This window comes from Erythranthe guttata, chromosome 11, assembly GCF_056151865.1.
Source record: "Erythranthe guttata isolate IM_541 chromosome 11, IM_541, whole genome shotgun sequence".
Taxonomy (NCBI): domain Eukaryota; kingdom Viridiplantae; phylum Streptophyta; class Magnoliopsida; order Lamiales; family Phrymaceae; genus Erythranthe; species Erythranthe guttata.
The window spans coordinates 17702785-17729007 of NC_142543.1; the positions used below are offsets into that span (position 1 = coordinate 17702785).

The 26223-nt window shown below is 35.9% G+C and overlaps 5 protein-coding genes and 3 non-coding genes across 9 annotated transcripts; 4 read left to right on the plus strand and 4 right to left on the minus strand.

Moving 5' to 3' along the window:
• Nucleotides 1–896: 896 nt before the first annotated feature.
• On the plus strand, nt 897–12161 carry LOC105955832 (methyl jasmonate esterase 1). 2 transcript variants are annotated; one of them, XM_012979631.2, is made up of 5 exons: nt 897–1058; nt 8507–8918; nt 9538–9669; nt 9748–10058; nt 11848–12161. In XM_012979631.2, exons 2-4 carry the CDS (start codon nt 8559–8561, stop codon nt 10036–10038), a joined length of 783 nt encoding a protein of 260 aa, XP_012835085.1. In that variant the 5' UTR covers nt 897–1058; nt 8507–8558; the 3' UTR covers nt 10039–10058; nt 11848–12161. The 2 variants fall into 2 exon arrangements, with proteins under 2 accessions (XP_012835085.1, XP_088681280.1); XM_088825154.1 differs by having other exon boundaries at nt 926–1054; nt 8556–8918.
• LOC105955831 (protein SKU5 SIMILAR 14-like) lies at nt 10133–13098 on the minus strand. Its single transcript, XM_088825153.1, has 8 exons — nt 12868–13098; nt 12676–12785; nt 11833–12103; nt 11628–11724; nt 11178–11523; nt 10714–11079; nt 10545–10623; nt 10133–10441 (listed from the first exon to the last, which is right to left on the minus strand). The coding sequence occupies exons 1-8, from the start codon at nt 13009–13011 to the stop codon at nt 10235–10237; spliced, it is 1620 nt and encodes a 539-aa protein (XP_088681279.1). The 5' UTR covers nt 13012–13098; the 3' UTR covers nt 10133–10234.
• A 2228-nt stretch (nt 13099–15326) lies between these two features.
• Nucleotides 15327–15398, plus strand: TRNAW-CCA (transfer RNA tryptophan (anticodon CCA)). The gene has a single exon. It is a non-coding gene; the product is annotated as a tRNA-Trp (tRNA).
• A 558-nt stretch (nt 15399–15956) lies between these two features.
• Nucleotides 15957–18613, minus strand: LOC105955830 (Pentatricopeptide repeat (PPR) superfamily protein). The gene has a single exon (XM_012979628.2). The coding sequence runs from the start codon at nt 18388–18390 to the stop codon at nt 16339–16341; it is 2052 nt and encodes a 683-aa protein (XP_012835082.1). The 5' UTR covers nt 18391–18613; the 3' UTR covers nt 15957–16338.
• On the minus strand, nt 18556–18627 carry TRNAW-CCA (transfer RNA tryptophan (anticodon CCA)). The gene has a single exon. It is a non-coding gene; the product is annotated as a tRNA-Trp (tRNA).
• Nucleotides 18628–18748: 121 nt separating this feature from the next.
• TRNAW-CCA (transfer RNA tryptophan (anticodon CCA)) lies at nt 18749–18820 on the plus strand. Its single transcript has one exon. It is a non-coding gene; the product is annotated as a tRNA-Trp (tRNA).
• Nucleotides 18821–19265: 445 nt separating this feature from the next.
• On the minus strand, nt 19266–22413 carry LOC105955835 (serine/threonine-protein kinase SAPK8). The gene is made up of 8 exons (XM_012979634.2): nt 21729–22413; nt 21304–21378; nt 21132–21233; nt 20992–21045; nt 20795–20887; nt 20605–20697; nt 19949–20152; nt 19266–19851 (listed from the first exon to the last, which is right to left on the minus strand). Exons 1-8 carry the CDS (start codon nt 21909–21911, stop codon nt 19570–19572), a joined length of 1086 nt encoding a protein of 361 aa, XP_012835088.1. The 5' UTR covers nt 21912–22413; the 3' UTR covers nt 19266–19569.
• A 1673-nt stretch (nt 22414–24086) lies between these two features.
• On the plus strand, nt 24087–26168 carry LOC105955787 (transcription factor HHO5). The gene is made up of 5 exons (XM_088825644.1): nt 24087–24334; nt 24769–24959; nt 25048–25339; nt 25439–25515; nt 25741–26168. Exons 1-5 carry the CDS (start codon nt 24157–24159, stop codon nt 25954–25956), a joined length of 954 nt encoding a protein of 317 aa, XP_088681770.1. The 5' UTR covers nt 24087–24156; the 3' UTR covers nt 25957–26168.
• Nucleotides 26169–26223: the final 55 nt, after the last annotated feature.

The following is a 26223-nucleotide window of genomic DNA, read 5'->3' on the forward strand; positions in this document are numbered from 1 at the left end:
ACGCTTTTAAGTTAGGGGACTGCGATTCTGCCGATAATTATAAGCCGCTTTCTGCAATTCTGACTCTAACGACTTTAATATTGATCCGGTAGGCCGTTACTCAATTCTACCGACAACAACAATGCAATAAATTAAATTTTTTTTTTTGATTTTATTTGTAGTAGTATACATAATTAGTTAGGATGCTTCGAAGCACGTGAGCTCGATCTAGGGGCGGATATCTGAACGGAATTTTCGAATTTTGATCATGGTGTTTCTGATCTGGGAACGGCATTTTCCATTCCAAATTATCAAAGTTCCGATTTCCATTTTTTTTTTTTAATAAATATCCATGAAATGGAATTGTAATGCATATGAGAATTTGATTTCAGTTTTCGAAAATAGTTATGAAAAAAAAATCATACTTTTTTTTGAAAATTATACGCGCAATATCAAAATTATTATTTATTTTATGTTATAAATGACTAAAAACTGGGAAATTCTAATTCGGCGGACTCCTATTCGAAAATTTTAGATTTTGGAACAATTTCAATTTCCCATTTTTTTCAAGTTGTCGGAATGAAAATGTAACTAATTTTTCACTTCCAAAAAAAATTAAGAATTTTCTGAAAGTGTAAATTAGTCCATCCGATTTTCACCTTAATTCAACCAGTTTCATTTGAGTAGGTCTAGTTAACGCCAAGCATGACCAAGTTTGTGTCATTCTACGGTCTCAAGAAATTTATAAGTCGAGTTTGAGCTTATTATCCTTCGAATAAAGTTCAATTTAATAAATAAGTAAAATATTCATCTGAGTTTATTATTTTGACATTTTCATTAAAATTTATAAAAACAAATAAACTAATTAACAAAAGCACTCTTATAATAAAATAAAGTTGAACTTCGACCATTGCCTCATCCATTAAAGTTAATTCTCAAAATTATATGTGGAAAAAGTTGAACCTAAACGACGTCCTTTTATTATCTCTTCGAACTTCCATTTTTCACTCTGAAGAAATTTCAGCATTTTGTTGTACTACTGAATTCTGATCCTAACAAATTTCAATTGCCTGAGGTTCGTCGTCTCTTACATTTTCCGATAACTCCTCTGTCTGTGTGTTCGCTTGTCGGAAAAAAATAAAAATAAAAATTGTATCTTTCGTCAGTAAATAAGCCCTAATTGCACTAATATTTTGTGTAATTTCGTTATGCATTTCTTTTAAATCCCGAACAGTTTGATTAATCCGATATTAGTTAATCCACACATTCTAATTACGTTGTAGGTTAAGAAGCACTGCATATTGTGAGAAACTGTAATATTCTGATATATTATATATATATATTTAAGTATTTTATATATGTTATATTAATGTAACAGTAGAATTGGGATTGATTGGGGAAGAAGAAATAGACTTGATAGAGTAAAGAAGAAGAAAGAGATAAGAAAATTGATATAAAAGTGGCTAGCTGCCTTCATTAATGATATTCCATCTATTTATAGAAACCTGCCAAATCTGACCTAAAAGGATATTCCCCTTTTACAAATGAAAAGCTAACATCTGTCCTTATTCTATTTGCAGGTATTAAATTCCAATTTGTCTTCATTAGCCCGCCCCATGTTGGGCCTGGGATTCGAGCCCATTACTGCAGCTGAGGTGGAATTGGGCTTAACTTGACACGGCCCGTCTGAAATTCCCTGATTCTCCAAAACGCCGTCGTTTGCTATCATCCGTTTGAAAGCCCTAATTCTGCGATTGCCCCTCTTCTTCTTCGATCCCCAATTCATCTTGTCCGGGTACATGACATTACCCCCCGGATAACCAAATCCTTGTCCCCAAGGATCAAAAGATGGAAACTTTGCCATCAATTCCTCAAAATCTTCCCAGGTAGCGTGCGTAGGATCAGAGCCAGTCCATTGGACGAGAACTTGGGTGCGCGGCTGCTGATTGACCGTTTCAGTACGGTGGTCCAACAGTTTGGCCGGAAAAACCACGAAAAGTCCGGTGTCAGTGGAAAAAGGAAGGTGTGGGCTGGGAATATGTTTAGAGCTGAGCTTCTTCTTCAGCAAGGATACATGGAATACATCGTGGACTTTGGAGTCTGGAGGGAGGAGTAAGCGGTAGGCGACTGGTCCCACGCGTTCCACAATGGTGTAAGGTCCAAAATAGCGGTTCGAAAGCTTCAGATTCCGGCGAAGGGCGACCGAATTCTGTCGGAACGACTGTAATTTAAGGTAAACTTCATCCCCCTCCTCAAATTGCCTTTCAATTCTGCGTGTGTCTGCATAATGTTTCATACGTGTCTGTGCTAAAAGCAAATTGGCACGGATGAGGTCTAAAGCATGAGCCCTATCACGAATAAGATCACCCACAGTAGTGTTGGTAGTATCTAAATACGAACCCATAGAGAAATAGGGTGGTTTGTAACCATACAATGCTTGAAATGGGGACATTTTCAAGCTAGTATGATGGTTGGTATTATACCAGAATTCAGCAAGGGTGAGCCATTTCATCCATTGGTGAGGGTGCTGGCTGATAAAGCACCTTAAATATCCCTCCAAACACTGGTTAACACGCTCAGTCTGGCCATCACTCTGAGGGTGGTAAGCCGTAGACATAGAGAGTTTAGTACCCAGTAGTTTAAATAATTCAGTCCAAAACTGACTGGTGAAAACTCTATCTCTATCTGTAACAATGTTGACTGGCTGACCATGTAATTTGACAATGTGGTCTAGGAATAGCTTAGCAACACTGGGGGCAGAATAGGGATGAGATAGTGGTAAGAAATGGGCATACTTGGTAAGTCTATCTACTACCACTAGTATGACATTCTTCCCTTCAGATTTAGGTAATCCCTCAATAAAGTCCATAGAGATATGGGACCAAGCCTCTGTAGGAATTTCCAATGGTTCCAACAAACCTGGGTAAGGGTTGGTCTCATGTTTGGCTCTTTTACACACATCACAACCTTGAACAAAAGTCAAAACATCTGTTTTCAGCTTAGGCCAGTAGAATAGTGATTTGGCTCTGTGGTAAGTACCATGGATGCCTGAATGACCACCAATAGCTGTGTCATGAAGGCTCTGCAGTAATTTTTCTCTCAATAACTGATCTGAACCAATACAAATCCTACCCTTGTACCTCAAAATGCCCTGCATCACTGAGTAATCAGGAAAAACAGAGGGGTCTAGGACCTTGGCAGCCAATATCTTCTTGCAAGCCTGGTCTTGCTCATAACTGGCAAGAACCTCTAACATCCACTTAGGTTGTGCTGTAGTCATAGCATAACACTCCCCATCTGAACATCCTTTTCTTGATAGAGCATCAGCCACTCTATTTTCTGTCCCCTTTTTATACTCAATTGTGTAATCCAACCCAATCAGTTTAGAGATCCATCTCTGTTGAAGGGCAGAAGTGAATTTTTGATCCATAATATATTTGATGCTTTGTTGATCAGTTCTAATAGTGAAATGATGGCCCTGTAGATAGTGTTTCCATTTCTGAATAGCCAATAGAACTGCCATGAACTCCCTCTCATAAATAGATAAGGCCTGATTCTTCAAGCTAAGTGCTTTACTGATGAAAGCTATAGGTCTGGAGCCTTGCATGAGTACTGCTCCTAGACCTGTAGAACTAACATCTGTTTCCACCAAAAAGGGCTTAGAAAAATCAGGTAGGGCTAGTACTGGTGAGGTAACCATGGCTTCCTTGAGTTGTATAAAAGCACTCTCTGCATCCTTGGTCCAATGAAAACCTCCTTTCTTTAACATTTCTGTTAAAGGTTTGCTGATGGCTCCATAACCTTGAACAAACTTCCTGTAGTAACCAGTAAGCCCTAGAAACCCCCTGAGTCCTTTAACTGTGGTAGGTTTTGGCCAGTCCAGCATACCTTTGATCTTCTCAGGATCAGTTGCTACCCCTTGCTCACTAATAATGTGACCCAAATACTCAATGGAGGATTGAGCAAAACAACACTTGGATTGCTTAGCATATAAGGTATGCTGCCTCATGATTGCTAAAGTAATTTCCAAATGATGTAGGTGATCTTCCAAACTCTTGCTATAAATCAGAATGTCATCAAAAAACACCAATATAAACTTCCTCAGATAGGAGGAAAATACCTGATTCATGAGAGATTGGAAGGTTGCTGGTGCATTACAAAGCCCAAAAGGCATAACCATAAACTCAAAATGGCCATGATGTGTCTTAAAAGCTGTTTTATACACATCTGCATCTCTCATTCTGATCTGGAAGTACCCTGACCTCAGATCCATCTTTGTAAACCATCTAGCACCATGCAACTCATCTAATAACTCATCTATGACTGGAATGGGGTAGTCATGTTTCACAGTCATGGTGTTGAGGTATCTGTAATCCACACACATTCTCCAACTAGAGTCCTTCTTCCTGACCAATAACACAGGTGAGGCAAAGGGACTTTGGCTATGTCTAATAACCCCAGTCTCCAAGAGTTCTTTCACAATTTGCTCAATCTCATTCTTGTAGGCATGTGAATACCTATAAGGGTAGAGTTGTTTAGGGATAGCATCTTTCTTGAGAATAATGTGGTGTTCCACCCCTCTGATTGGTGGTAAACCCTTTGGTTCTTCAAATATGTCTTGATACTCTACTAACATCTGTGTGACTGCAGCTGGTACCACTCTATGTGGTCTACTGTCTTCAATAGAGTATATTTGACCCTCAGCACTGCCCTTTGTGTGTTGCATCATTTTATAAAATGATTCACTAGAAATCAACTTCCAGTCCACTTCTTCCTTGATATCAGTGATCATCACCCTTTGAGCTCCACACTTCACTTCAATGCATCTTTTCTCATAATCAAATACCAGAGGACTACTCTTCAGTAGCCAGTCACACCCCAGAATAATATGATAACCCTCCATATCTATTATTCTCAGTGGAAATTTGAAAGTATGGCCCTGCATCTGCCAAGTAAACTCCCTCACCACTCTGGTGCTGAGAAGTTTAGTCCCATTTGCCACTGTGATGGTCATATTTGAGGCTCTCTCCACTCTGCAGTTGAGCTCTGCAGCTAATCCCCCAGAAATGAAACTGTTGGTACTACTTGTGTCTATCAATATGTTGAGCTGAACATCCCCCAAATTACCATAAACTTTTATGGTGTTCACTCCAGTATTGCCTAGTAGGGCATTAAGGGAGACTTGTACCTCCCCCACTGGTACATCCCCTTCAGTTTGTTCCCCTTCCACCATAGCTTGGTAGTATTCATTCTCTTCCTCCTCTGTCATCAGCATATAGATATGGCTATGTTTGCATTTATGGTTAGGTGTATAGGTTTCATCACAGTTGTAACAGAGCCCTTTTTCCCTTCTGGCTCTCATTTCAGCTATGGTAAGGTTTTTTCTCTGTGGAAGCAGAGCAGGTGGTGTATATGTTGGTGGTTTATTGGGTTGGCTGGGTGGTGTATATGTTGGTGGTGGATTTGGGTTGTTCCATATTCTTTTTTGGTGTGGGAATGGGGTAGGTGTTGGTTTATAGGGTGGTTTACTTTTCTTGGTGATTGATTCAATGGTGTGTGCCTGTTTTCTGGTCATTTCTATGACATGATGCAGTCCCTTGATGTCAAAAAGGGAAAAGAAACTTTTAACCTCCTCAGGCAGCCCTTTCATAAAGCAGTGCACAAAGTACTTTTCATCATAGGTTCTAGTGTTAAATAACAGTAGATAACACCTCATCTCCTCAAATTTTTCAATATATTCCTCAACAGTATCTGTTACCTTTAGGGAATGTATATCATCCAGTACATTACCCTCCTGCAACTCTTCAAATCTGTTGGTCACCAATCCTACAAAATCCTCCCAACTCACATCCCTCTGGTTCAGATGGCTAAACCATGATGCAGCCTTGCCTTCAAGGTGAATGGAAGCTATAGCAACCCTTTGTTTGTTAGGTATATTTGGAATAAGTTGAAAATAGCTATCACATCTCAACAACCATGACCTAGGGTTAGATCCATCAAACCTTGGGAATTCAACTCTAGGGCTGGGATTGAATCCCACAGCAAATTGTTCATCCCTATCATGTTGCTGCCTGAATCCCCTTAACTCAGTAACTGGTCTAGTGTAATGTTCAGGGGTTGCCATAGGGGTTGCAGAATTACCAGAGGTTGATGATGAAGGTCCTCCTCCCATAAGTGGCTTATCTCTGTGATAAAACTCCATCCTCTCAGCAATTTTGGTCATCTGTAGCTGCAGCAGCTCCACTGCCTTCTGCATTTGTGTCTGACCCTCAGCTACAGATTGTGAAACCATGTTGAGCTGGTCTTGGAGCAAAACCTCCACTGCCTGTCTTCTATCCACCTCCTCTTGGATCTTCTGATCTACCAATTTTTTGTGTGTTTCCAGCATTTCTTTAGATCTAGTAGCCTCAGCCATGTTGTAATTAATTTTCCAGGAAAAAGAGCCTTGCTTTGGATACCAAGTGTAATATTCTGATATATTATATATATATATTTAAGTATTTTATATATGTTATATTAATGTAACAGTAGAATTGGGATTGATTGGGGAAGAAGAAATAGACTTGATAGAGTAAAGAAGAAGAAAGAGATAAGAAAATTGATATAAAAGTGGGGGATTATTTGCCAAAACTCCCTAGTTACACATGTGTAGTTACAATGAGTCCAATTTTTTTTTATTATTTTAAGATAAATCCAAAACATTTTTAACTAATAAAAATTAATTATTTGTCACTATTATACCCTTGTGTTTAACCCTAAACTGACTTCTAACAATTATTTATTTATTTATCACATTATCTCTCTTCAACACCCACTCTCCGTCCCCCCACCCAATCCAACCACCAGTACGCCCCTGCTACTTTATTTTGCCATCATCTTCTCTAGCAAATCCATCCCCCCACACCACGAATCCAACAACCACCAACACCACACTCCTGCCACTTTATTTTGCTATCACTGTAGCCCCCCACCACCCGCCGCATCCTTCGATCTATAATCATAAGATGAAGAGTCTGATAAATTTGTTTGAGAGAGAGAGAGAGAGAGAGAGAGAGAGAGAGAGAGAGAGAGAGAGAGAGAGAGAGAGAGAGAGAGAGAGAGACTTGATAAGCAGAAGTGGAAGCTCCAAAGAGAAACCCATTTGGAAAATTGGATGCTTTGATGTGAACTTGTTGTTCTTTAATGGTGGATTCATCTGTAGAAATTGGTGATCGAAGAAGAAGAAGTAAGCAATTGGATATGAAAATGGGTTTGAATTTGATTTTCTTCATATTCTTCTTCTCTGTGTTTCTTCACAGCAGCAAGCAGAAGATATTCTCTTTGATCATTAGCTATAAGAAAATGAGTTATTAGCACAAAACACCCTGTATAATCTCTAATTTCTATTTTCATTTTTTCCTTTTTTTGTGGGTTTGTTTTTTAGGCAAGTTCAAATCGTATTCTTACTGGAGTAGTGGTTTTCGATATTTATTTATTTAGTTGTGTATAGAGAGTGGTTTTCATGTTTATATAGTTGTTTATACATAGTGGTTTTCATGTTTATATAGTTGTTTATATAGAGTGGTTTTTATATTTATGTAATTGTGTATACATAGTGGTTTTCATGTTTATATAATTGTTTATACATAGTGATTTCATGTTTATATAGTTGTGTATACATAGTGGTTTTCATATTTTATATAGAGTGGTTTTTATTTAAAAAAACTGGAAAGAAAATAAAAAAAAATTATTTTTAAAAAAATTCGAAATTAAGAAAAAAGAAAAACCATGAAAAAACGAAAATAAAAGTAAAACCATTTTTTTAAATTAAAATAAAAAAACATGAAAATATATAAATAAGAAAAAAATAATTTAAAATAAAAAATCGAAAATAAAAAATAAATAAATAATTACAAAATTTTCTTTCAAGTCAAATAAAGAAAATCATTAAACAAAATAAAAAAGAAAAGGAAAAAAAAAAACTGAATTGGCGTGATGAGGGGAATAATTTTTGGAGAAGATTTGGGTGTAGATTATGGGTATAATGTTTTTAAATTAAATAATTATACTAATTAATAATTAGTGGGGGCAAAATTGGTTTTTCAGGCCCATTGGATTTATCTCAAATATCATTTATAAAGAAAGGATTTATCAAGAATTAAAATCCCAATGAAGGGTGTTTGGCATATAGCCCCATAAAAGTGGCTAGCTGCCTTCATTAATGATATTCCATCTATTTATAGAAACCTGCCAAATCTGACCTAAAAGGATATTCCCCTTTTACAAATGAAAAGCTAACATCTGTCCTTATTCTATTTGCAGGTATTAAATTCCAATTTGTCTTCATTAGCCCGCCCCATGTTGGGCCTGGGATTCGAGCCCATTACTGCAGCTGAGGTGGAATTGGGCTTAACTTGACACGGCCCGTCTGAAATTCCCTGATTCTCCAAAACGCCGTCGTTTGCTATCATCCGTTTGAAAGCCCTAATTCTGCGATTGCCCCTCTTCTTCTTCGATCCCCAATTCATCTTGTCCGGGTACATGACAGAAACCCTAATTTTTTCCCCCAATTTTCATTTCTTACACGGTATTTGAAGGAAATGAAAGAACACCATTTTGTTCTAATTCACGGAGATTGCCACGGGGCGTGGTGTTGGTATAAAGTGGCAACTATATTACGATCTTCGTTTCGAAAGGTGACTGCACTCGATATGGCTGCCTGTGGAATAAACCCCGATCAAATCGATGAAATCGGATCGATTACGGATTATTTAAAGCCTTTGTTGGTTTTCATGGAGGGATTGTCGGAGGAGGAGAGAGTGATACTTGTGGGCCATAGTCGAGGCGGCATTGATATTTCGATTGCTATGGAGAAATTCCCGGGAAGAATTGCTGCCGCGGTTTTTGTTACTGCTGCCATGCCTGGCCCGGATCTTGATCTTCCGACTCTCACTAAAGAGGTATTCGTAATTGTTTGTTTTTCGTTAATTTTTAGCAAGAATTAGGGTGGTATTTTGCAGGGATTAGTGTGATTGATATAATTTATTTGGTAGGTGATAATGTTGATTAGAATTATCATGAATCGAATATGATCCAGTAATGCGAGAATTTATGACTAAACGAATTAGCCCTTTTGGGAAAAGAAAAATTTTGGAAGTGAAAAAATAGTTCCAATTCCGTTCCGGAAATTTTAGGAAACATTAGAAATCGGAATTCCGGAAATTGGAATGAAATTCAAAAATCGGAAATTTTTGGATCGAAATTGGCGGATTTCAGAATTTCAAAATTTTTAGTCACTTATAATATAAAATACATAATCATATTCATATTTAAAGTGTAATTTTTGAAAAAAAAAATCGGAAATATTTTCGAAAATATTCTTGAAATTGAAAATTGGAACTTTGGGAAATTCCTTTCCAATTTCGACTAATAATCCTTAAAATAGAAAATTCTCATGCAAAAATAGATTTTTCGTGTTTTCTTGAAAGGTGGATAGTTGGATGAGTTATCGAGATTTTTTTATAATCCGATCCCGTTTGATTAGGACCGTTTGATTCAACTCTTATTATGTTTTAATAGTTCGAGAGAAGATTGGATTCTCCAATGGACAACAAATACACTTATGGTGAAGCTAAAGACGAACCGCCAACTTCTTATCTTTTAGGCCCCGATTTCTTGGCATCGAAACTATATCAACTTTCTCCACCCGAGGTAATATATTTATTTATTTATTTATATACCGTTTATGAAAAGATTATGGTGATGTTAATTTTTGCGAACGAAAAACAGGATTTGACACTAGCGAAGTTCTTAATAAGGCCATCGCCTTTGTACCGTGATTTTCATTGCCAGTCGGACGAAACTGTTCTGACAAAGGAAAATTACGGTTCTGTCCCTCGTGTGTACATTGTCTGCGACGAGGACAACTTGATGAAGGAAGACATGCAGAGGTGGATAATCAGACATAATCAGCCACACGAGGTGAAAGTGATCAACGGCTCAGATCACATGGCCATGATTTCTAAGCCACACGATTTGAGCTCCCTTTTGCTGGAGATTGCCGACAATTACTGCCGATGAATGATCTCCATTTTTTAGAGGTAGCCCTCTAACATAAGTTTCCTTAATCTCGTACTGGTGTTTTATTACTACATGCCGAACAAAAAAAAAAGAAAAGAAAAATATCTCCGTCTTTTCTGAAGTTACATGTCGAATTAAACTTGAATATATGAAAAGAAAGCAGAATAAATACTAAAAATAGTCCCGAGACTAGATTTTAAGGATGTTTTCTTCCGACGGCTCTACCGCAGAGGAGGGCATTGGTCGGAATATTATATTCATTTGAAAGACTTTTCGTTGGATTGTAAACCCTCAGATATAATTGCTGTCCTAAATATTGTCCTCCCCAATTCGCGGACCTCAAATTCCACATCCCTTGATTGTCCAACGATACTAATATAGCTGTCCAAGATTTAGGGTATACCTACAAAAAGTTTCGTCCGTGTTTATAAAACGCAATCACATATGACACATAAAACTGTGTAGTAAATATGTGCAAGTGTACTATATATGTTATGGATATATACTTGTGTAGTGTGTCTTGTTGGAGCATCGACGAGATTGTATCCGTTTCTGCTAACTTGCGTCCATTGTCCCATCCCGAATCTAAAAAAAAAAAGAAAACAATAAAAAAATACGGATTAGAAACTTTTTTGCATTAATCGGGCCGTAAAATGAAGTTATTAAATTTCTTACCCAACAACCCAAAAATCGTAACCGTCAAGATGCCACGATTGAATTATTTCCTCGTTGTTTTGGAACACAATTTCGACGAATTCGTGGAGTGAAGTTCCGATCACTGACGTGGCTATGGTGTAGGGCCCGCCCGGCGGAGCGCTCTTGATTGAGTCGAGTGTGAAAACACCGGTGATGTTGAAATAATCGGCAAGTTTTAGAGGGGTATCGGTGTTGTTGTAAGAGATTTGATTAACTGCAAATCTTTGCTTTCCGTTGATAATAGCTGCCGAATTAGCTAGGATAATAGTTCTCGATTTTTTTATATTCCCATAATGGAACGAGCCCTGAGGGTTAGGTCTCGCAGCATTCGATGTTAGATTCCACCTAAAAAAATAATAAAAACATTTCGGAAATCAAGATTCCTCTTCTTGTACGATGATTTTGAAATCGAGTTTATTGTATTTAGTGTCCATCTGTTATACCTGAAGGATCTGGCTTGGTCCATTGACCACGCCGCTTCGTCTGTGGGGCCCGCCGGGGTGGGCCCCGAAACACCGGTCCGGGAGTTGGTGTAGTGCAACACTGCAACAGCCGTAAGGACCGGCGTAAGGAACTTTGTAGACGCAATTATGTAATAATCTTTTACGGATTGGTCCAACGTGACGAGGACGGTCACGGACTGACCCACGTGTACGTCGAGAGAATCGTACATGTTTTGGATGACGTGGGACCCTTCGACCTCTACGAGCTTTAGTTTATGCCCTTGAATTCGGAAGTTAAACGAGGCCGACAAGCCCACGTTCGAAACCCTAAACATGTACGTTTTACCTACACAAATCATATCAATTTGAGAAAGAAAAAAAAATAAGACAAAAATTTCAATAAACTCCATTTTTTTGAACGTAGATTTAGCACGAAAGGCGCCTGTCTACCTTGGTCACCGGTGAAGGAAGATCGGGTCCGGCCATTTATGAGGATGGCGTCGGGCGAAGGTAGTGGTTTCCCCGAATCGAGTACTTTTTGCAACTCCTAAAAACAAAAACAAAAAAAAAAAAAAAACAAAATCAATACGTACATGTTATATATATAAGTGTGTGTTATAATTAATCAATATATATATATGTATGTATATATGACCTTGTGACTTTTTAGGTACCAATCACCGATGAGGAGGGTGAAATCTGCGGCGGGCTTGGAATACGGGACGGAAATAACGGGCCTTGCGTATACGTTGATCGACCCGAATCCTCCGGAAGCTTTGTGAACGAGAGTCGAGGGAAAATACGTGTAGGTGCCGATTTGATCCTTTGTTTGGAATTTGTAAGTATAGTTTGAGTTTGGAGGGATTGGGCAGTTTGTACCCAAGACACCATCTTGCCAAGAATTCTTTCTCTGTTTTATCCCATTCCTATAATTCTCAGACAAGAAAACATGTATAAAGTTATGTGCACATATTCTTGCTAAAATATAGGGGTGAAAATTTGACGGATTGGATCAGAATTACAAGTTTCGGAAAGATTGCCCCTATTTTCGAAAGTGAAAAACTAATTTCAGTTATGTCCCAACAAATACAAATGGGGAAATTTAAAATCAGAAATTATATTTTTTTGGAAATTAAAATTAAAAAATCAGAAATAAAGAAATTCGGTTAGCAGCATTCGTAATTCTGGAAAATTCGTTTCGTCATTCATTTACAGTGTAAAATACATAATAATATTGATATTATAGTGTATTTTTTTGTGGGGGGGGGGGAGATGGCACTATATATCGAAAACTAAAGTAGATTGAAAATCAGAATCTAACACGTATTCCAATTACGTTTCCAAAAAAATCTGAAATCTAAACTTTCGAGATTTGGAATGAGAAATATTGTTCCAAAACAGATTTTTTTTTTTCGGATGGAATTCAGCGGAACTTGAAAATTTCGTTCCAATTTCCACCGTATTCCTAAATCCAAGAATATAAAAAGCATTTACTCACCATGTCAAAAGGAAAGGCTGGTCCAACTTATTAACGACGTTGATGATTACGTTGTCGTTCGTCACACAATCAAGACTAGGACCGGGGAATTGACCGTTGATGAGGATAACCTGAAAAATATAATTCAAACATTAAACTCTCTCTCTCTCTCTAGAAAGATATCTCTCTCTCTCTCCATGAATACTGACTGACCTGTTGAGAGAGGCCGAGCGGCGAAGCCGTTCCGTAAGTGACGGTCCAAGTGAAAAACCGGTAAGGATCTTCGGCGTTCACGATGTCCCAATTAGACGCGAAAATCGAGACCGCAAAAAATAACAATAGTACCCTTGTCCACATTTCTCCAAGTTTATTATGTAAACTTATTAATAATACACAAAATGAAAATAATACGTGAGAAAATCTTTCTGTAAATTAAATTATGGCGGGTCTGTTAGGCTCATTCGTCCATATATATATATACAAGTAGATAAATCATAAATATAATTGGTAATTTAAATAATTAATTAATTAAATACATGAATTAGATATATTTTTAAAACGAAAAGGAAAAAGGCTTCACTTGGTAGACACGAGATCTGCATGGAAAGGTGGTCACAATTAGTCAACGATTTGAATATTCATGTAGCCTCTTGATGTACCAGGTAAACCTCACTTATCCTAGGTTTTAATAGGTTTATTAATATTAATTGTGCTTAATTGATTATTAAACTTGTCTTTATAAATAATCAATGAGGGCTAATCTTATTTTAAGCGGCTGATGAGCTGTTTTAAGAGCTAGTAAGTTGTTATCTCCTATTTTTTTTAAATATTTTTTTTAGTGTTTGGATAATGAGTTTATAAGCTACTTTTAAGTGTCTTCTTGAAAAATTCTTATTTGCCTTCCAACGGTTTATTATTTTGAATTTTTAGGATCTTTTTAAAAAAAATTACAAAATACCATGAAAGAATTTATAAGCTATTAAATATTTTATAAGTTATTTTTAACAGCTTATAAACATAACCAAACACCACGTTAGTTGGACCTATTAATATTATACTATTGCCCATCATCATATACCATATGAGTTTTGCACTTTTACTACAATTTTTAGGCAACTTGTGAGCCATACATAATATATGACCAACATGGGAGGCAATTATGAAACATTTGAATACTTTTAAGACGGAAAATTAGATATTACGTCTGGTTATATATACTGGACGAGTTTGAACTATAAATCTACAAATAATTACACATACTCAGTGTAAATAATCAGATGTAACATTTAACTTCTGCTTTAAAACCCGATCACCACTCACAAGTTAGAAATTATAAGCTGTCATAATCGGATCTAACAGAACCTAGGTGCAATAAATTAATCATGTGCAAAATAATAATATATAATAATTAATATAATGGTTAGAGCAAAGTCATTATTATTATTTAATTGTAAATGGGGCTTTTCTATGTGGGTAGTATCTCGTGAGGGTTTTGACCTTTAGTCAACGATCCACTCTCTCAAATCTAATCTTACAAACAAATTAATGCCAGCACACAGTCCACCATTAATTACTCCTTGTGTGACTGTTAATTTCTAATCCCAACTAAATTTACTTTAATCTTGCTCCTTAGTTTACAACTGAACAAGTATTAAGAAAACTAATAAAATAAATTCGAATATTTTTTACATATAATATCAATAGAATTCATTTCTTTTTAATCCCCCAACTCCTATTAACTCTCAACTAGCTGTTTGGCTAAATTTGTTTTAAACAATTGATAAGTTCTTACGTCTGATGAGTTATTTAGCTAAAAAGTTGTTCCGTCTTATGTTTAGAATTGATTTTTGTACAGTTTGGATAATGAGTTCATAAACTATTTTTACTCATAATAAAATCATAAATAAAAAAGTGAGGTAGAATGTATTTTTTTTAAAGATTTGAAAAGGTCTTGAAAAGCTTATTTTTTTAGTTCTTAAGATGTTTAAAGAATAAATATCAAACATGTTGAACGAGCTTATAAAGTCTTAAACAAATTATAAGGTTAGCCAAACACCCTATAATTAATATTCCCTCCATGCCAAAATATGTGTCGCTTTGGGTTGTTGTGCACATATTAAGAGAATTAATGAATGTGCGTCGATTTTAGAGAAAAATATATAGAATGACTAAAATGTCCATGTTATTAATGATGTTTCCATTAATTCTAAGTCAATTAATGCATAATAATACGGGTAAAATTGAGAAAATAGTAATTAATGTTTCATTGAAATTCTAATGTGACAGATAATTTGAAACAAGAAAAATCATCCAAGGCGACAGTTAATTTGAAACGGAAGAAGTAATTAGTAATAACTAATAGATAGTAATGTATATTTAAATTCTAAAATAACGAATAATATGGAACATGAATTTAATTTGGAATACGTGGAGTATACTATAAGCTAATCGTGAATTTTCAACTTAGTACTTTACAATGCACCCTTCCAGGAATTGAACACAATGAAATTATTTATCAAAAAAAGAACACAATGAAATTAATGTTAACCATTTGGAATTATTAGTGTATTAAACTTAAAAGTTTATTATATTTGAATCAAAGTTATTATAATATATATTAACAACAAAAGTTAAATCAGTCTTCTAAATGTAAGGTCAATGAAAGTACAACAGGATCCGTGGCGCAATGGTAGCGCGTCTGACTCCAGATCAGAAGATTGCGTGTTCGATTCACGTCGGGTTCAAATTCCCCGATCCAATGATCCATACTTCTTTTTGGGCAAAGTCATTTTGATTGCATAGAATATTCCTCTAAAAAATATCATTTTTGCCCTTTGCATAGAATATTCCTCTAAAAAATATCATTTTTGCCCTTTAACATGTGACACATGTAAGCATATTAATAATTAATTACTTAAGAGGTAAACTGAAATATATTTAAAAAAGATATTGTTATTTTTAATTTTAAAACTAAATTTATATAAAAAAATAATAATTAAATATATCTTTGTAACATTAAAAGTTTTTATTTGTTTTGTAATTTTTTTTACATTTTTATAATTTTCTATTCAATGAAATCGATTATACATATTGTTATAATTTTTATTCCATAAAATTGATTTTATGTTACAAATATTTCATTATTATTAAATATATTTTTAATAACTCGAACAATCTTCTCATAATTCTCCGGCAACATACCTCATAAGGTTTTCATAATATGGGGGAATTTTCGTAATTAGACATTAGCTCAGCGGTTTCTCGTAATTTATCCTTTGTTTTTTGATAAAATAACAGAAGTGTAAAACAAACACAATACACTTTATGTGAGTTAAAACGGTCACACACTAGTCAAAGGGGGATTTCGTAATTACACAAACACGAGGTATTTTTGTAATTAGGACTTACCTTAGGGGTTTTCCCGTAATTTGCCCTATTGGATTTAACCAAACTCCCATTGACAAATTTGGACACATTTCAAAAGCAAGCATCTCAAAATTACAGCTGAGATATGAAGTAACCAAAAAAAAAAAGGAAAAAATAAAATAAAATAATCCAAACTGCATTTTTATGGTTTCAGCAAATCAAGAATTGTCAAAGATTACAGACTCAGCCTTGCCAATCTTGCTTCATTCGGACAATACTATTTGTAGCCGACGAGCTTTTTCAATCGATACCGTAAAATCACCAATAATCACCGCACGAGCATTTTCCAGACTCGAAACAATGGAACCTACTCGAATCCCGTATAATAATCTTCCTCTCAACAATACTCGAAATAAACTTAATCGCCGAATGACAGTCCACGCAAGTCCTCAAGTTCTTGAAAACCTTAATCGAACTCCCCTCGGGAGTACTAATTACACCAAACGCCACCGCAAGTTTTTCGCTGTGATAAAACAAGTTCTGCTCCTTCTGCTCCTCTTCAACATCGTGCAGTACGTAGTCCGTGTGAGGCACATACCCTTCTTCCTTCATTCTCTTCGAAACCTCCCCTAAAAAATCGAATATTTCTCTCGATTTTAAATGGGATTGATCTCCAACCAAGAAAACGTGCACCTTCTTCTTGATATTAATCCAACTCATACCGGGTTTCTTCACCACTCCCTTTTCGTCCATTAATTTCCTTACATTTGCCACCTCACCCCATTTACCCGCAGTGGCGTATATATTAGCAAGTGTGACATACGTAGCAGCATTCTCCGGCTCAATTTGGAATAAAGCTTCGGCTGCTCGCTCGGCAAGTTCGTAATTTCCATGAATTCTGCAACCACCGAGTAAAGAAGCCCACAAAAACTTATCGGGTTTCATTGGCATTTTTTTAATAATATCTTCGGCTTCTTTAAATCTACCTGAACGGCTCAAAAGATCAACCACACAAGCATAGTGATCAGAAGTGTGGCTCAATCCATGTTTCTCCGTTATTGAATAAAAATATTCGAGCCCTTTATCGACTAAACCAGCATGAGTGCAAGCCGACAAAACCCCAACAAAAGTAACATGATCGAGCTTATTACCGGATTTAACTAATGAGTCAAACAGCTTGAGAGCTTCGTGGGGTTGACCGTTTTGGGCATATCCATTGATCAAAGAAGTGTACGAAACTAAATCGGGTTTTGGCAGCCAATTGAAAACTCTATTTGCTCTCTCGACACTGCCGCATTTAGTGTACATGTGAACGAGTGCACTAGCGGCAAACGAAGATGGATCGAATCCGATTCGCATCATTAGTCCATGTACTTGTCTGCCTAACTCCTCTGCGGTTTGATGAGCACATGCATTTAACACCCCAGCGAATGTAAACTCGTTAGGCTTAATGCCTGAGCTTAAGAAATCGGAAAATAAAGAGAGCCCTTCTTCCCATTTCCCATCTCCGAAATACCGATCGATCATTGTTGTCCAAGAAACAATGTCGTTACCCACTGTTCTGTCGAAGATGTACTTTGCCTCGTTCAAGCTCCCACACTTTCCGTACACATCTAATAAAGCACTCCAAACTACGGCATCAGAATCCAGCCCCATTCGTGTTATATGTGCGTGAATCTCCTTCCCCAAACGCAAAGACTGAATAGCAGCCGAAGCTGCCAGGGCGCTAGAAATGGTGAATTTGTTGCACGCAAAATTCGAATTTCTCTGCATTAGTCTGTATAATTCCAACGCATCTGCTGGGCTTTTGTGCTTAACGTAACCCGAAATCATGGCTGTCCAGGAAAAGTTATCTCTTTTAGGCATTTCGTCGAACAGCTTCCTCGCTTCCGAAACTCGGCCCATTTTTGCGTACCCAGATATCAAAGTGTTCCAAGAACATACGTCCCTGTCACCCATTTCATCGAACAGTTTCCGGGCATCGGAAATACTCTCGCATTTGCAGTACAAATCGAGAATCTTGTTCGAAATGAAAACCCCGGGCGCAAAACCCGATCCTTTGATGTGGGAATGGACTCTTTTGCCCTCATCCAGAGCTCTCTTTTCAATACAGAGCTGAAGAACTGCCGCGTATAAAGACGCAGATGGCCGGTGAACTTGCTTTTCGAGTGACTGGACGGCGTCTTTCAAGCGTTTCTGTTGGCAGAAGTGATCGACGGATTCATTATTTTCCGGTGACCTGAAGAAAGGTTTCTGAGGCTTGGTTGGTTGGGTTACATGTGTTTGAGAAGAAAACGGAGAAGAAAGCCGACAACGGCGGAGAGAAAGCGATCTGAATAATCTTCGAAGATGTAATGGTTTCGGCTTCATTGTGTTTTACATACAATCTGATGTTCAGCTTGGCTTTACCGGCGAGACTGAGCATGAATGCGATTAATTAATTTGATTTTCAGAGTATTATTAGGTATTTGTTGAAATAGAAACTAAAAAATTATTTAAAATTAAAAAAGATGGACCGTATAAGTTCGGGGAATTTGAACCCGACGTGAATCGAACACGCAACCTTCTGATCTGGAGTCAGACGCGCTACCATTGCGCCACGGATCCGGTGGTGTTAACCAACAATTCTTAATACATTTCTTAGGATTTCTTTATCAGTCTAGATGATACCAGAGCTGAAAAATTAATGTTTAATGAAATTAAATTACAGTCGTAAGTAAGCACCAACGGATCCGTGGCGCAATGGTAGCGCGTCTGACTCCAGATCAGAAGGTTGCGTGTTCGATTCACGTCGGGTTCAATCCTCCCGAACAATTACGGTCCATATATTTTTTAATTTTTTTTAATTTTTCTTTTTCATATTTTTACCATATTATACCTATGTATACGGTATACCGTTGTTCTTTTTCATATTTATACCATATTTACATATGTACAGTATATTGGATATGTATAAAAAAAGGTAGTTGGTAAAAAATTAAATATAATAGTGAAAATTTCATCTTGTTCCCTAGAAATAAAAAAATACATTTAGTGAAATTCACCGGGTGTAATTTTGATCAAATCTTTCAAGCAGTATATATTTCATTTTTTCCTTTTCCTGGTTGGTAGTTCTAAATGTACAACTTGGACTGCCCATTATTTCATACAAAGAAAATGTCTAATCAGCTTCTCCATCACAATCCCACACTAAAACACCAAAACATAAAAACTTCTGAATGCAGAACACAATCAACACACCATAATTGACAAGATAATCCATCATCAATTCCACTTAAAACCCGACGAATAAACCCGTCAAGCTGAATACGTAGCAATAGATGCAACAAATCCAGAAACGCAAAACAGCAAATTCATCGGTATTTTACCAAATTCATACAACATCATAAAAATCTCCTAACACAACTAACAATACAGCATACAGCAAAAGGTACATATAATAGCAGGATCCCTTTTTCTTCCCACCCTCCTAAATACACTTCCACAAATTGCTCATCCCACAACCAAAACAAAAACCCAGGGTTGATACAGATATACAGCTGTCGCAAATCACATGGCGTAAATGACCTCACCGCTGCTGTCAACATCGAGATCAGGGTCGGAATCTAGGTCGTCCATGTCATCGTCCATGTCGTCGTACATCTTGTCCAGGGTGTACATACCAACCGGAGGTATAGTAGCTTCAGACATTATCTGCATTATCACTTCCAAGCTCTGTACAGGCTGATCCGACTCTTCATATTGGTTCCCCATCGTTCTATCAATCATGAGATCGCCCGGAAGGTTCTTTAGAAACCACGCATGGTTCGTGATCTCGGGTATCGTAATTCTCTGTGCGCGTAGAATTAAAATATGAATTGTTATTTATTTGTAGTTAATTACTGATTAAAATGGGATTTTTTTTTATAAAGGTGATGAAATCACTCACTTGTTCAGGTTCGCCGACAAAGATTCTGGAAATTAGATGGCGACATTCGTCGGATATTTGGACGTTTTCTGGAATGGAGTACTGAACGTTGAGGACTCTCTGTATTGTCTTACGGAAATCCTTTGGTCCTTCGGGGTCTTCAAACGGATACGCACCAACTAGCATTACGTATAATGTCACTCCACATGACCATACATCAGCAATCTGAAGCAAAAGGTTACTATTAGTGAGATTTGCAGCAATGCTTTACATGGGAAATTTCGAAAACATTTATCGAAAAATCTCGTTGCCTACACAACTCAAGTCCCTAATCTTTGCAAAAGCTTCTCTAATATATATATATTACGATTCGAAGCTTGGAACCGAAGAATAAATAACGGCAACAATGGTTGAACCGAATGAGCAATTTGGAACATGACTCAAGAAGAGAGCTGTTTTTTAATAGTGTTAACTTCAAACCAGAACAAGATTTTAAAGGGACGAATAGTCAATTAATTTCATCTTGTATGCAGCTTAAAACGGGAGATACATATCACCATGAGGGCAACTAAAAAATGAAAAAAGATTGGCTTTACATTCACATTCATGAAAATGGAAACTGGTTATACAATGTTCTTATGACATAAAAGTTCATCTACAGCAATGAATTGTTTTACCTTGCCATCGTATTCTTTCCTACGTAACACCTCAGGAGCAATATATGCAGGAGTTCCGACTGTAGATTTTGGTTGCGAATGCAGCAAAGAAGACTGTAAGAGCACATGCGTAATTATATAATTAATACAAGATGTTAGATAGAACAGATAACCAGATAGCAACTAATAATAGCTCGACAAGAAAGATTACCTTGGAATACCCGAAGTCACATATCTTCAACCTAGGAGCTGGGCTTCCGTCCAACAGTGTGTTCTCCAGCTTCAAGTCACGATGGCATATTTGCTTCGTTAAGTGATATAAAAAGAGAGAGGTTAGATCAGATTTGCATTTACGTTGAAGGTCAGAATCGCAATCGAACAAACTTCTACAATAGAACATTTTCATACCATCGAATGACAATAGCTAACTCCAGATATAAGTTGTTGAAAAAAGAAACGAGCCTGCAGGAATAAAACATTCGCAGACAAGACTGTAAGCACACACAGATGTTATAAAATACGAGAACATGAAAGAGAAAATAAAGAACCTCGTCCTCATTGAATCGTCCTGCATTGCTTATGCGCTCGAATAACTCTCCTCCAGACGCATACTCCATCACAATAGCCAGATGAGTCGGTGTCAGAATCACCTGAGGCAAAGTATCGAGTTTACAACATAAAGCATAATAAAAAAACTCGAAAATCTTACAAGTGACAAACCTCTTTAAACCTAACAATGTTTGGGTGCCTCAAAGACCTGTGGTTGATGATTTCTCTCCGAACATTTTCGTCTATCTGCAAATAGAGTTACCATACAACAATTCACAAAAATCAATCCCTTTGTTCAATAATAACTTCATGAACTAATGAACGGTTGGTGATTTACACTAAGATTACTGTGAATTGCCATTTTTAACAAAACAAAATTAGGTATGTTCTATAAAAGGTTAGTACACAGTGGAGTGGAGGAAGATTACATGAATAATTGCGTGTTAAATACAAACATCCCCAAATAGGCAAATCAAAATCGGTTTCAAATAATAATTCAAAAAAAAAAAAAAAAAAAATCGGTTTCAGATAAGCCAATAAAAGACGAGATAAAGTAAACCTAAAAAAGAAAAAGGGGGAAAAAATTAAAAACTGACCTTATCGCCTCGCTCTATATACTTAACCGCAACGAGTTCCTTCGTCAGCTTATCCCTCAACAATCGGGCCACGGCGAAATTACCCGACCCGATATCTCGAACCAGGTCGTACCGATCACTATCGTGCATGATCGACATATCCATACCCGAACCCGGACCCGCACCCAGCACCGACCGATCCATTTCAGCTGGTGTGGACTGTTCGACAGCAAAACCTAAAAACCGCCGGCTTCTAGAGATGAAAAATCAGTTCATTTAACCCGCCGGCGGCGGTTCTCCGGCAGTTGACCAGATGTGGGGGGACGGAAGATCGGCGAGTGGATAAAGTCGGTTTTGCCCTCGATTGGGTTGGAGAAATAGAGAGGTGTGGAGGCGCGGTTGTTCTGGAAGTTTCCAGAATTCGATAGAGAGAGAAAAAAATTTAGCTGATTTTGATTGTTTGTTTCCTTTGGTCGGCGATTTATCTGAAGAAAAAAAAATATCTTCTCCTTTCTCTCTGTAGCAGAAGTGACGAAGAATATGGAGCTCAAAAACGGTGTCGTTTCGCTAGACGATAATATATACATTGAAAATTAGATAATATAGTAAATTATTATTTGTGAATCACATGACTTGCACACGTATTTCTCAAGGGGCAAATGCGTCTTTTCTTTCAAGGGGCAAATGCGTCTTTTCCATTTTCAAATATGGAAAAATAAATACACATTCTATTTACATGTCCTTAAAATGTTTGTAAATTTTCCCTTTTTTTTTCTTTTGGCTAATTATGGATTTATGGATCTTAAATAATCTTGCATCTAAGTTTTGCATCTAATTATTTTGGCGTTTGACGCATAATAATACGTTTGTACTCTTTTAAGATATAAATAAATATTCAGACTTTAATTGTGAACTTTTAATTAAAGATAAAATACGGACCGTGATTAAAGTAAATGAGATTCGATGCGAAAGGAATTTAATTGTGTTTATAAACTTCTAATTAGAATATTTTATTAACATGTACCATAAAGAGAAATATTCATCACTTTTGTTAATTTGACATAATGACAATAGTTTCACACTTTCAATACGATGTTCGATCGCGTTTGTCGGATTGTGACAATGTTTGAAGAGTAAGACTAAAATTGCCCCCTCCGTTTTTCTCTAATTTTTATTTTTCGGATTTGCAAAAGTATTAAGAATCTCAATAAATATAACTTGATTTTATGAAAAACACGTTAAAAGAATTAAAATGACCTTAATTATTTAATGATGTGGTACGTCAACCAGAAACGTACCTAGATTCCATATAATATATAAAGGCAAATTTAAATTAAGAGATCTAACACAATATTATAAAAGTGCATTTATATGTTAGATATGATATATATTATAATTTTGCAAATTATATTTAATTTCAAATACGCCCGCAAATTTTAGCATTTTAACTGACGTGGAAAGGGAAAATCGAACTAATCCAATGCGGTCAAAGTATTATTATTATTATTATTATTATTATTATTATTATTATTATTATTATTATTATTATTATTATTATTATTATTATTATTATTATTATTATTATTATTATTATTATAAACTACCTAGGACTTATTCACCAAAAGGTAAAATAACCTTAAGTAGATTATGTAAAAATGAGATTGAGGTAAACTCCTCTACAAAAATGATTGAGGTTAATAAAATTCAAAAAAAAAAAAAAATATCTACTTAATTTTCATTTACTAATGCAACCATATTTTTTATTTATTTATTTTTATCCAGAATAATATAAGAACTACCATATATATCAAGGGAGATATCCGTAATACCTAAAAAATTTCGATACTTTGGTCAAAAAACAAAAAATAAATAAAAGATAACTCGAATCCGAAAATCAAATTTTATTTTTTTTATTTTTAAATATAGGAGCTACAATAATTATAATGCATAAATATAAGAATCTTATTCACCAAAAATTAAAGTTTATAATAAATTAAAAATGTTCATAATCCTGAATAAAGTTACCCTCTTTCAGTTATATATAGTTATCATCTTGTCAAAAGTTCACTTACTATACTAAACAAATTAATCAAAATCAAATCACATAAATCCCAACTTTTTGTAGTGAAAAGACAACTTTACCCTCACCCAATACCCTCATGTACTACTAATCCAACTACCCTTTTTGGAATATTAATCATTTATGAAGAAAAACAAAAGTCAAGAGATTCTATAATTGCATGCATATATGCTAGGACACGAAAATGTGAGGAATCAATCAGTTTGCTGTTTCCACACTCCTTTATTGACTTTTATGCCCCTGCATTAGTTTTTTACACCTATATAAACCCAAATCCTCATCCACTGAGTTTCAGACAAGGCGATTGTGATATATCAAGAATCAAAGCAAAAGATTCAGATTTTTTTTGCACACACAAAACACACACTAATGGGTGATCGGAATTTGAAGACCATTTCAGACATTCTGGCGGAGGTTTCTCGAACTGATGATTTTTCGAGGAAATTAAGGAAGCTTGAATTTTATGTCGGCGCGTTCGAAGATGAACTGAGGAAGATTGATGGCTTCAAACGTGAATTGCCGAACTGCATGCGCCTCTTGATCGATGGTCTGTAGAAAAAAATATGTAAAATATAAAATCTGCTAAAATAAAGATTTGATTTTTATAATATTTCAAAAATAAAGATTCGATTTTTATTTTTATTTTTATTTTACATCCTTTTTGGAATCTGTTTTTTTGGGATGATTTGGATAACAATAATTTTTATTTATTATTTTTTTTGTAGAAATTTTAATTTAATAAAAAGATTCGATTTTTTTATTTTATTTTTAGATCCCTTTTGGAATCTGTTTTCTTGGGATGATTTGGATAACAATAATTTTTATTTTATTATTATTAATCTTTTTTTTGTCGCAATTTTAATTTATTAAAAAGATTCGATTTTTTTATTTTATTTTTTTTTAGATCCCTTTTGGAATTTGTTGTTTTTTTTGGGGATGATTTGGATAATAATTATTTTTTATCTTTTATTTAATCTGTAGCAATTCAGAGGTTGAAGGAGGAGGAATTGATGCTGTTTAAGAGTGAGGGTGGAAATGGAAGGGCAAAAGCGTCAAATGACTCTAGAGAGAGGAAGAATTGGATGAGTTCGGTGCAGCTGTGGACCACCCCTGTTCAATACGAAACCAACTATTTGACCAGAAATCAAGATTCCATTTTGCACCTGACATCAGTAAAAAAAAAAATTATTTATTATTAATTTTTTTATTTAGTAAAAATGTTTTGGTAAATTGTATTTATTACTTTTGATTTAATTTCAGAGGTGTGATCAAGAAGGGGAGGGCAATGGGAGTAAATTCAGGCACAAGGAAGGGTCATTTATGCCATTCAAGAAATCATATGACGTGGCAATGGTGGAAGAAGAGAGAGGAGGTAATCCGCTGCGACAGCCAACAGCAGTACCAGTCCATGGTTTGACCGTCAAAGGGCATTTTGGTCCTGGTAGGCCAAAACTGCACCAACAGGAACTGGAGAAGAAACATCGTCGATGTTGGTCTCCTGAATTGCACGACAGATTTGTTGATGCCCTCAATCAGCTTGGTGGTGCTCAAAGTATCTCTTTCTCTCTCTCTCTCTCTCTCTCTCTCTCTCACACACACACACACACATGAAAATATTTAATATATCCATTTATATTTCTTCTTTTTATAGTAGCGACACCAAAGCAGATTAGGGGAATTATGAAAGTGGAAGGCCTCACTAATGATGAAGTGAAAAGCCATTTGCAGGTAAAAACACAATTAATAATAATAATAATAATAATAATAATAATAATAATAATAATAATAATAATAATAATAATAATAATAATAATAACTGATTTTTTAATGTATGTTTGAACCTGAACATAAAATTCTGGCTCCGCCACGCCACTGGAAATCAAGAATATAATCAGCATGTATATTATTGTCTTTATTTTTTGAATAATCAAAAGTTTCGAAAATTTTCTTCAGAAATACAGGATTCATGTAAGAAAGGTTCCTACTTTATCGAACCCGGTGGCTGCACATTCCGCCTCCCCACAAGGGCATTTGTGTCTTCTTCCAAGGCCGGACGAAGAGGGTTCAGCCACCGGCGGTGCTAGCTTGGAAGAAGAAGAAGAAGGTGAGAAAACCGAAGGCTGTGTTTCGAATGGCGGGGCCCACAAGCATGTAGATCGAAATGTATAGGGTTTTGTACATCCTAGAAATTGTTCACATATATACAAATATAGATAAATCATAAGTATACAAATCGTGTAGATCGAAATATTTTCTCGTCCGTCTCAAGGCATAAGATTTTGAATTTGCAGAGATTATAGAAATGTGTTGAATCTTAGAATGAATTGTTTTGACATTTGTGTAATACAGTCGGGTATTTGTGTAATAAAATTCTTGTTGCTCGTATCACATATTGAATATCTCGTAGCATGTTATCGTAGATGAGCGCAAAAAAAA

Excerpts from the sequence above, each read along its gene's own strand:
- LOC105955831 (XM_088825153.1), bottom strand. The coding sequence starts at position 13,011 with ATGTGGACAAGGGTACTATTGTTATTTTTTGCGGTCTCGATTTTCGCG. Across the intron at positions 12,786-12,867 it reads CGCTCGGCCTCTCTCAACAG|GTTATCCTCATCAACGGTCA; the intron begins GTCAGTCAGTAT and ends TATATTTTTCAG. Across the intron at positions 11,725-11,832 it reads GGTACCTAAAAAGTCACAAG|GAGTTGCAAAAAGTACTCGA; the intron begins GTCATATATACA and ends TTTTGTTTTTAG.
- LOC105955830 (XM_012979628.2), bottom strand. The coding sequence starts at position 18,390 with ATGAAGCCGAAACCATTACATCTTCGAAGATTATTCAGATCGCTTTCT.
- LOC105955832 (XM_012979631.2), top strand. The coding sequence starts at position 8,559 with ATGAAAGAACACCATTTTGTTCTAATTCACGGAGATTGCCACGGGGCG. Across the intron at positions 8,919-9,537 it reads TTCCGACTCTCACTAAAGAG|TTCGAGAGAAGATTGGATTC; the intron begins GTATTCGTAATT and ends ATGTTTTAATAG. Across the intron at positions 9,670-9,747 it reads ATCAACTTTCTCCACCCGAG|GATTTGACACTAGCGAAGTT; the intron begins GTAATATATTTA and ends AACGAAAAACAG.
- LOC105955787 (XM_088825644.1), top strand. The coding sequence starts at position 24,157 with ATGGGTGATCGGAATTTGAAGACCATTTCAGACATTCTGGCGGAGGTT. Across the intron at positions 25,340-25,438 it reads TCAGCTTGGTGGTGCTCAAA|TAGCGACACCAAAGCAGATT; the intron begins GTATCTCTTTCT and ends TTCTTTTTATAG. Across the intron at positions 25,516-25,740 it reads AAGTGAAAAGCCATTTGCAG|AAATACAGGATTCATGTAAG; the intron begins GTAAAAACACAA and ends AATTTTCTTCAG.
- LOC105955835 (XM_012979634.2), bottom strand. The coding sequence starts at position 21,911 with ATGGATCGGTCGGTGCTGGGTGCGGGTCCGGGTTCGGGTATGGATATG. Across the intron at positions 20,153-20,604 it reads GGAAAGAATACGATGGCAAG|ATTGCTGATGTATGGTCATG; the intron begins GTAAAACAATTC and ends CTTTTGCTTCAG. Across the intron at positions 19,852-19,948 it reads TTGTCGGCGAACCTGAACAA|AGAATTACGATACCCGAGAT; the intron begins GTGAGTGATTTC and ends CTACGCGCACAG.